General features: G+C 39.6%; 2 protein-coding genes across 2 annotated transcripts; both read right to left on the bottom strand.

Annotated features, from left to right (window-relative positions):
- Positions 1-891: 891 nt before the first annotated feature.
- On the bottom strand, positions 892-3,533 carry LOC115059181 (macrophage mannose receptor 1-like). The gene is made up of 5 exons (XM_029526800.1): positions 3,483-3,533; positions 3,179-3,214; positions 2,523-2,885; positions 1,668-2,042; positions 892-1,474 (listed from the first exon to the last, which is right to left on the bottom strand). Exons 2-5 carry the CDS (start codon positions 3,207-3,209, stop codon positions 1,131-1,133), a joined length of 1,113 nt encoding a protein of 370 aa, XP_029382660.1. The 5' UTR covers positions 3,210-3,214; positions 3,483-3,533; the 3' UTR covers positions 892-1,130.
- A 2,431-nt stretch (positions 3,534-5,964) lies between these two features.
- Positions 5,965-8,647, bottom strand: LOC115059183 (macrophage mannose receptor 1-like). Its single transcript, XM_029526802.1, has 5 exons — positions 8,576-8,647; positions 8,265-8,300; positions 7,610-7,972; positions 6,815-7,129; positions 5,965-6,621 (listed from the first exon to the last, which is right to left on the bottom strand). Exons 1-5 carry the CDS (start codon positions 8,607-8,609, stop codon positions 6,278-6,280), a joined length of 1,092 nt encoding a protein of 363 aa, XP_029382662.1. The 5' UTR covers positions 8,610-8,647; the 3' UTR covers positions 5,965-6,277.
- Positions 8,648-9,772: the final 1,125 nt, after the last annotated feature.

The following is a 9,772-nucleotide window of genomic DNA, read 5'->3' on the forward strand; positions in this document are numbered from 1 at the left end:
CCCACAAAAGAACCGGAAGCTGGCTGCGTTGTGTCTTACCCCGTGCTTCTGTGAAAAATAAGGTGAATACAAAAACTATTTGTAAACAGTTAAAGTGCATCAGTAAACTGTTTTATTCAGATTCTACATAGAAATAGGAAATAATTAACCAAAAGGCTTGTCGTCTCTGCCCCCCTCTTCTCCTTTGGCTGTTGTCTGTCTGTTGTTTGTCTGTTGTCTGTCTGTTGTGTGTCTGTTGTCTATCTGTTGTCTGTCTGTTGTCTGTCTGTTGTTTGTCTGTTGTTTGTCTGTTGTCTTCCCCCGGCTTCACAAACTGACTCTCCATCATCTCCATCAGTGACTTCGATGAAAAACACGGCGGTGTGGATGCTGCGTTCACGAACACTCGGAACCGAGAGTTCTACGTTACAACTCTGAAATTTCCGACTTTCTGATATCATAGCGTTCACGCTCCGGGTCAACTCGGAAGAGAAAAGAATAAGTTTAGCATATTTTCACCTTTCACCTTCTCATATTTTCTGAGTGTCTCATTTTCTGACTTCCTGTAAACTTTGTCCAGGTCTGTATATTTCTCTCTACAGTACGACTGGGAGTGGAGTAAAAACTTCAACATCTACTCCTCATTTTACAATTTCCACATATTTGTCTGTTCATTTGCTTTTTTATTCATTTTTTAAGTTGTAAAGAGACTTTACAGACACTCTGTCCATCAGACAGAACACAACAAAGGGGAAGTTGCTTTTCTGTAAGAGGTTTTTGAAGACAACAGACAAGAAATGTTGTGTATTATTCCTCCTTAAAGAGTGTGTGATAATTATGAACAGGACAGAGTGTCCAAACCTTTGACTGGTACTGTAAATGTAGGCCTATTCAATCAGAGCCACGTAAAAAGACAGGACCACACTATTGTTTATTCAACTTCAGAGAAATCCATAAAAACTCCCAAAACCATAAACAAAGTATGAATATGATGGTGTGTAATATAACTGCACTTTAACCAAACATCCAAAGTTCAGCTTAGCTCTAATTAAAGCCGGAGAACACATTAAGTGAGATTTCTTTGTAAACTAACACAACCACAAAAACAAAGCAACAAAATTAGCATTTTGCCTTAAAGGGTGGCGTTTGTCTTATTTGAAACAGAAAAAATTAAACTTTTCTTCGTAATTTTTTCTGACCCACTTATGTGCTCCTTGACTTTCCATGGCTGCAGACATGTCACAGTTGTCCGTCACATTGTCTGATCTCCAGTTGTCATACCGGACTGCTTCGTCAGTCACCCAGAACCAGAACTGCAGAGTGCAGGTGTAGTGCATTCCCAGCCAGACAAAAGCAGAGGAGGCGTTCTTGGCTTTATGTTGGATCCATTTCTGCTGGTGAACGTCGGTGATAGAGATCAGGTCAGAGTGATGCTGTCTGCAGTGATGTAAGGCCTCAGTCCACGTCTTATTTTCATTCACCAGGATGAAGTTATCTGTCACAGACCGACACAGTTCAAGTCCAGGAAAGACCTCGTCCTAACGTTGACTCCACAGCCAGTCCTCATCATACAATTAGCATTTTTCAACAAGCACAGCAAAACAACGACAACCTGCATACGTGGAAAAATGACTAAATATGTCCAGCTCTGCCCCGAGAGGATGAGAACAGATCTGAGTAAAACTCACCGCTGTAGCAGAAGAAGGGTCTTGCTTTCTCACAGCCATCAGAATCCCATTCTCCTGAACTATTTGAAAAAGCACATATTTTTTCTTTCTCACAGCCATCAGGATCCCATTTTCCTAAACTCTTTGAAAAAGCACATTTCCTTTCTGTGCCTGTTTCATCCACCTCCCAGTGCCTGAAAGAGAAACTGCTCCCATCTGACCACATCCATCTGTCTCTGAACAAGCCGATCCACCTGTGATCACCAGTTTGTAATTCTGATCCGTTCCATCTGGCCTGCTCTTGAGTGGCCAGATCTCCCATATTGTCCCTGCAGTGTTTCAGAGCCTCTAGCCAAGTCTTGTTTTCCTCAACAACATAGGTTTTATTTTCATGTTCTGTGGAGAGAAGAGATAAACAAGCTTTGTGAGAAAGACACGTTTTAGAAAACTTCATTTTTCTTAAAAGTGAAACAACGATCCATAAACAATAACCTTTATTGAGCAACTGACTTCTGACAGTTTGTCTAGTTTGTTTGTTTTCTTGAATGAATTGTTGTTATTATCCATCCCAGGGCTTCACCATGGACCGCTCCACATCCAGAACACACACAAAAAAGGCCCCGGGAATCAAACCTACAACTTTCTTGGTGTGAGTAGACAGAGCTAACCACTCCCCACCCTGCCCACGAGTGTTATCAGTTTTGTTTTTGTTATGAGTGGGACTAAATGTAACAATGTGAACAACAATAATTATAATATTGTACATTTCACATTAGGTCTATGTTCACATTCACATGTAAACCACGAATTAGACAGACAGACATGTTGAACACATCTGAGTACAAGTAGGAGTAAGAATTATCCTCATATTCTCACCTTTGTAGCAGACAAACAACTTAGTCTGACTACAATCCAAATCGAGAACATTCAGTTTGTTGTCAATCGCTGCACAGTTCTCAGGTTGGTTTTGATCATTTGGTTCACCCTCGCTCCACTCTGTTTCATTGTCATTGAACTCCACTCCTGGTTGAGTCCAGGACCATGTTCCATTTATGCTTAAGCAGTAGTTCAACCCAATCCAGGCTCCGGTCTGATTAAGGTTCTTGATGTCTGACCTCCTATAAACTGTGGCCAGGTCTGTATAATTCTCTCTACAGAACGACTGAGCTTCTGTCCAGGTCTTGTTCTCGTTAATGAAGTGGTAGTCGTACAGCTGACCTGTGATGAGGGAACATGGACCTACACAAAGAAAGAAACTCTAAAGGGATTTTTCTGCAACATCATGAGCACATCAATGTTAACTTCTAAGGACATGCTTAGATTTGTCCTTTAAATGTGGCACAGTATCTGTATTTACTGTCGGGACAAAACACAACGACATTACAAAAAGTGAAGTTATAGAAAAAAAGTGTTTTTTTGTTTTTTTTTTTGTCCCAATAAGATAAACAACAAATAACCATCAAACTGTTGTGGCTGATTTCTTAAATAGCAGCCGTAATTCTGCTGGTGATCTGCTGAGGTGATTCACTTACCCATCAGAAGGAACACAATGTGACGCCACATCTTTGCTGTTTTAGGAGAATAAAACACAAACAAAGTTCTGAATGGATGTGTCAGTTTAAAAACAATCAAACTGCACACCAGCTACAGTAGCAACGTCATTTTGGAGCCAAAGACAAAATAAACAACAACAACAAAAGAAAAAACAACACAAAAACCACAAACTAAAATAAGCTACAAACCTTTCCCCCTGATTTCTATAACACATAATCACCAATAAAACCAAATGTGAATACATTTTTGGCACCCAGTAAATGATGTATCAGAGTTACTTACTTGGTGGGACTCCTTCAGGTTGATGTCTCTTCACGATGAGCAGATGACGACTAAAATATTCAACTGGCTGACGCTGACGTTTAAGAAGCTTAACATCAGGGTTTGAATATGAAAATACAAGATTTTTATCAGAGCAAGGCAATGACCAACTGATGTCAGGATCATGGTTTACATACTGTATCAGGAAAAAATCCCAAATTTAGCACACATCCCTGTTAACTGGCCAACAAGCTGGAACAGAAATGTTACTGCATGCCACCATATCTACAAATAAAGAAAACATGTCAAACAGATGTGTGTCAGCTGGTGAGTGTAGACCTAGGAGAAAAAGAGGAAGCAAGGCGGAGGTACAAAGTCCAGAATGCAAAATCTTTATTGGAGGTGGAGGCAGGTTTGTCATAAACATGTAGGCAGGAAGAAACAGGAAACAAAAAAAAAAGCAAAAATCCAAAAGAGTAAAGCGAACAAGAGGTGACACTGAGACAGTGAGGAGGGCTTATATACACAGGCAAACAAGACACAGGTGAAACAGAAGTAACCAGCTGAGGCAGGAACATGACAGGAAGACGACGATGACACCAACCTTCAAAGTAAAACAGAAAGTGTTTAACCACAACAGATCAAACAGATGAGATGAAAATGATGATGTAGAATAACATGAAGATTAATGTCATTATTTTAAATAGTGTTCTAAAAAAGACTGTGGACTGCTTGAATTTACTGTTGATTATTATGCATGCAGGGTTTACAGTAAGAAACAATCCTGAGCAAGATTTTTTTTCCAAGGAGGATGATTCAGAAATTAAAGATGATAATGTTAAATGTGAAACTCAGTCAAGATAATTAATTTGAGGAATCATTCGATTAGCAGCTATTTAATTCACTAAAGGACAATTTATCCACCTTATTTTCAAACACGGAAGTAAATAATGAAGAACTTCCGTGTTGTTGTTGTTGGTGGTTTTTTTTTTTTTTTGTGCGGCACTTCCGGTCAGCCGCTTTCCCTTACCGAAGCTAACGGTGCATGCTAATGTTGATCAAAAGTGTCGTGGGGCCGCCACAAAGAAACCTAAAGAAACGGACCTCCTCTCTGCCGGGGTCATTACTACATCGGCCGGTCGTTCCTGCAGTCACGCCACGAAATAAAAATTCAATTCAAACGAGAAGACATTTTATTTCACATCAAGTTGTATGCGTAGTTATATAGTCAGAAAATCTTTTGGTACAATTCAGTCCTTGAAATATAATCACAAAAAAAAAAAAAAAAAAAATGGAAGAAATAATGAAAAATAGAGGTGACAAACACAAAATGTTCAGAATAAAGTGGGCTCATTCAAAAAAACCCATCTTCCTCATAAATTGTAATAGTTCAGTTAATTTAAACTTACACATTATATATGTATGTGTATCATATATCAGCTCTCGTACGCGGCCGATATTCAAAACACTCCCCCTCTACGTAAACTTTGCGTTTATATAAGTAATTATTATAGCCCCTAACGCACAAGAGACTCCAGTCTTCATCGAAGCCATGACTTAAACACACAAACAAACAAACAAAAAAAAAAAAAACTAAACAAAACAAAACACAAATATCTCTGTTGTTGCGGTAGACACGAGTTAGCTAACAGCTATAAAGTGGTGAAAGTGCTGGACCGGAAGTGTCCCACAAAAGAACCGGAAGCTGGCTGCGTTGTGTCTTACCCCGTGCTTCTGTGAAAAATAAGGTGAATACAAAAACTATTTGTAAACAGTTAAAGTGCATCAGTAAACTGTTTTATTCAGATTCTACATAGAAATAGGAAATAATTAACCAAAAGGCTTGTCGTCTCTGCCCCCCTCTTCTCCTTTGGCTGTTGTCTGTCTGTTGTTTGTCTGTTGTCTGTCTGTTGTGTGTCTGTTGTCTATCTGTTGTCTGTCTGTTGTTTGTCTGTTGTTTGTCTGTTGTCTTCCCCCGGCTTCACAAACTGACTCTCCATCATCTCCATCAGTGACTTCGATGAAAAACACGGCGGCGTGGATGCTGCGTTCACGAACACTCGGAACCGAGAGTTCTACGTTACAACTCTGAAATTTCCGACTTTCTGATATCATAGCGTTCACGCTCCGGGTCAACTCGGAAGAGAAAAGAATAAGTTTAGCATATTTTCACCTTTCACCTTCTCATATTTTCTGAGTGTCTCATTTTCTGACTTCCTGTAAACTTTGTCCAGGTCTGTATATTTCTCTCTACAGTACGACTGGGAGTGGAGTAAAAACTTCAACATCTACTCCTCATTTTACAATTTCCACATATTTGTCTGTTCATTTGCTTTTTTATTCATTTTTTAAGTTGTAAAGAGACTTTACAGACACTCTGTCCATCAGACAGAACACAACAAAGGGGAAGTTGCTTTTCTGTAAGAGGTTTTTGAAGACAACAGACAAGAAATGTTGTGTATTATTCCTCCTTAAAGAGTGTGTGATAATTATATGAATTCAAATGAACAGGACAGAGTGTCCAAACCTTTGACTGGTACTGTAAATGTAGGCCTATTCAATCAGAGCCACGTAAAAAGACAGGACCACACTATTGTTTATTCAACTTCAGAGAAATCCATAAAAACTCCCAAAACCATAAACAAAGTATGAATATGATGGTGTGTAATATAACTGCACTTTAACCAAACATCCAAAGTTCAGCTTAGCTCTAATTAAAGCCGGAGAACACATTAAGTGAGATTTCTTTGTAAACTAACGCAACCACAAAAACAAAGCACAAAATTAGCATTTTGCCTTAAAGGGTGGCGTTTGTCTTATTTGAAACAGAAAAAATTAAACTTTTCTTCGTAATTTTTTCTGACCCACTTATGTGCTCCTTGACTTTCCATGGCTGCAGACATGTCACAGTTGTCCATCACATTGTCTGATCTCCAGTTGTCATACCGGACTGCTTCGTCAGTCACCCAGAACCAGAACTGCAGAGTGCAGGTGTAGTGCATTCCCAGCCAGACAAAAGCAGAGGAGGCGTTCTTGGCTTTATGTTGGATCCATTTCTGCTGGTGAACGTCGGTGATAGAGATCAGGTCAGAGTGATGCTGTCTGCAGTGATGTAAGGCCTCAGTCCACGTCTTATTTTCATTCACCAGGATGAAGTTATCTGTCACAGACCGACACAGTTCAAGTCCAGGAAAGACCTCGTCCTAACGTTGACTCCACAGCCAGTCCTCATCATACAATTAGCATTTTTCAACAAGCACAGCAAAACAACGACAACCTGCATACGTGGAAAAATGACTAAATATGTCCAGCTCTGCCCCGAGAGGATGAGAACAGATCTGAGTAAAACTCACCGCTGTAGCAGAAGAAGGGTCTTGCTTTCTCACAGTCATCAGAATCCCATTCTCCTGAACTCTTTGAAAAAGCACATTTCCTTTCTGTGCCTGTTTCATCCACCTCCCAGTGCCTGAAAGAGAAACTGCTCCCATCTGACCACATCCATCTGTCTCTGAACAAGCCGATCCACCTGTGATCACCAGTTTTTAATTCTGATCCGTTCCATCTGGCCTGCTCTTGAGTGGCCAGATCTCCCATATTGTCCCTGCAGTGTTTCAGAGCCTCTAGCCAAGTCTTGTTTTGTTTAACAACATAGGTTTTATTTTCATGTTCTGTGGAGAGAAGAGATAAACAAGCTTTGTGAGAAAGACACGTTTTAGAAAACTTCATTTTTCTTAAAAGTGAAACAACGATCCATAAACAATAACCTTTATTGAGCAACTGACTTCTGACAGTTTGTCAAGTTTGTTTGTTTTCTTGAATGAATTGTTGTTATTATCCATCCCAGGGCTTCACCATGGACCGCTCCACATCCAGAACACACACAAAAAAGGCCCCGGGAATCAAACCCACAACTTTCTTGGTGTGAGTAGACAGAGCTAACCACTCCCCACCCTGCCCACGAGTGTTATCAGTTTTGTTTTTGTTATGAGTGGGACTAAATGTAACAATGTGAACAACAATAATTATAATATTGTACATTTCACATTAGGTCTATGTTCACATTCACATGTAAACCACGAATTAGACAGACAGCCATGTTGAACACATCTGAGTACAAGTAGGAGTAAGAATTATCCTCATATTCTCACCTTTGTAGCAGACAAAGAAGTGTTGCTGACTACAAACTAAATCGAGAACATTCAGGTCGTTGTCAATCGCTGCACAGTTCTCATGTTTGTTTTCACCATTTGGTTCACCCTCTCTCCACTCTGTTTCATTGTCATTGAACTCCACTCCTGGCTGACTCCAGTACCATCTTCTCTTTTTGCCTAGGCTTCCGTTCAACCCAATCCAGGCTCCGGTCTGATTAAGGTTCTTGATGTCTGACCTCCTATAAACTGTGGCCAGGTCTGTATAATTCTCTCTACAGAACGACTGAGCTTCTGTCCAGGTCTTGTTCTCGTTAATGAAGTGGTAGTCGTACAGCTGACCTGTGATGAGGGAACATGGACCTACACAAAGAAAGAAACTCTAAAGGGATTTTTCTGCAACATCATGAGCACATCAATATTAACTTCTAAGGACATGCTTAGATTTGTCCTTTAAATGTGGCACAGTATCTGTATTTACTGCCGGGACAAAACACAACGACATTACAAAAAGTGAAGTTATAGAAAAAAAGTGTTTTTTTGTTTTTTTTTTGTCCCAATAAGATAAACAACAAATAACCATCAAACTGTTGTGGCTGATTTCTTAAATAGCAGCCGTAATTCTGCTGGTGATCTGCTGAGGTGATTCACTTACCCATCAGAAGGAACACAATGTGACGCCACATCTTTGCTGTTTTAGGAGAATAAAACACAAACAAAGTTCTGAATGGATGTGTCAGTTTAAAAACAATCAAACTGCACACCAGCTACAGTAGCAACGTCATTTTGGAGCCAAAGACAAAATAAACAACAACAACAACAACAAAAGAAAAAACAACACAAAAACCACAAACTTAAATAAACTACAAAACCTTTCACCCTGATTTCTATAACACATAATCACCAATAAAACCAAATGTGAATACATTTTTGGCACCCAGTAAATGACGTATCAGAGTTACTTACTTGGTGGGACTCCTTCAGGTTGATGTCTCTTCATGATGAGCAGATGACGACTAAAATATTCAACTGGCTGACGCTGACGTTTAAGAAGCTTAACATCAGGGTTTGAATATGAAAATACAAGATTTTTATCAGAGCAAGGCAATGACCAACTGATGTCAGGATCATGGTTTACATACTGTATCAGGAAAAAATCCCAAATTTAGCACACATCCCTGTTAACTGGACAACAAGCTGGAACAGAAATGTTACTGCATGCCACCATATCTACAAATAAAGAAAACATGTCACATAATGCTCATTACCTGAGATGAGGATGATGATGAAGAATAACATGAAGATTAAAATTATTATTTGAAATAGCCTTCTTGAATTTACTGTTAGATATTATGTATCGCAGCTCTTCAGATTTTTATTGTGAGCATTTGGTGATGATAAAGAAGGAGTATGTCCACTTCTGATTAATAACTCAAATACATGAAGTGCATCTTCACATTTAGATGTAAACCAACTATTAGACAGACTGACATGCAGACATCTGAGTACAAGTCATTTTTGGTCGCTGGATTATTATGAAGAATTATAGTGCAGTGTCAGATTATTGCCAACGAACACACAGCTGTGATGGCCATCTGAATCAAAAGACAAAGTGACTGCCCGCTTTGTTTCACTGTCACTGAACTCCATTCAGTCTTCTCATATTTCATAGTGTCTCGTTGTCGGACTTCCTATAAACTGTGGCCAGGTCTGTCACAAAGAAAGAAACTCTAAAGGGATTTTTCTGCAACATCATGAGCAAATCAGTGTTAACTTCTAAGGGCACGCTTTGCTTCATCATTTAAATGTGGCACAGTATCTGTATTTGCTGTAGTGACCCGACCCAGCTGTAAACAAGTCCCGACCTTTAGACCTTTTTCCCTTCATGTTTACATCATCATATGTGCTCATACATTCCCCACAGCGGGGTTGCAATAAAAGCTGCCAAGCTCCCAACTATCAACTACCAGCTTCAGTGCACCCGGTTTCATCTGAGATGGTTTTAACCTCCGTAAACTGGACATTTTGTAAAATGTGAAACCAGAAACAGAAAGGTGAAAACCTGCATCAAAAACTGTTGATCGCGTGGGATGGGGACTAAATACTGAAGCAGCTGATTCTGACCTGTAGAAACCTTTATATCTGCGTTTGAATATTCAAATT

Source organism: Echeneis naucrates, chromosome 18 (genome assembly GCF_900963305.1).
Source record: "Echeneis naucrates chromosome 18, fEcheNa1.1, whole genome shotgun sequence".
Classification (NCBI taxonomy): Eukaryota; Metazoa; Chordata; class Actinopteri; order Carangiformes; family Echeneidae; genus Echeneis; species Echeneis naucrates.

Excerpts from the sequence above, each read along its gene's own strand:
- LOC115059181 (XM_029526800.1), bottom strand. The coding sequence starts at position 3,209 with ATGTGGCGTCACATTGTGTTCCTTCTGATGG. Across the intron at positions 2,886-3,178 it reads CATTGTGTTCCTTCTGATGG|GTCCATGTTCCCTCATCACA; the intron begins GTAAGTGAATCA and ends TTCTTTGTGTAG. Across the intron at positions 2,043-2,522 it reads GTTGTTTGTCTGCTACAAAG|AACATGAAAATAAAACCTAT; the intron begins GTGAGAATATGA and ends TTCTCTCCACAG.
- LOC115059183 (XM_029526802.1), bottom strand. The coding sequence starts at position 8,609 with ATGAAGAGACATCAACCTGAAGGAGTCCCACCAA. Across the intron at positions 8,301-8,575 it reads ACCTGAAGGAGTCCCACCAA|CAAAGATGTGGCGTCACATT; the intron begins GTAAGTAACTCT and ends CTCCTAAAACAG. Across the intron at positions 7,130-7,609 it reads CTTCTTTGTCTGCTACAAAG|AACATGAAAATAAAACCTAT; the intron begins GTGAGAATATGA and ends TTCTCTCCACAG.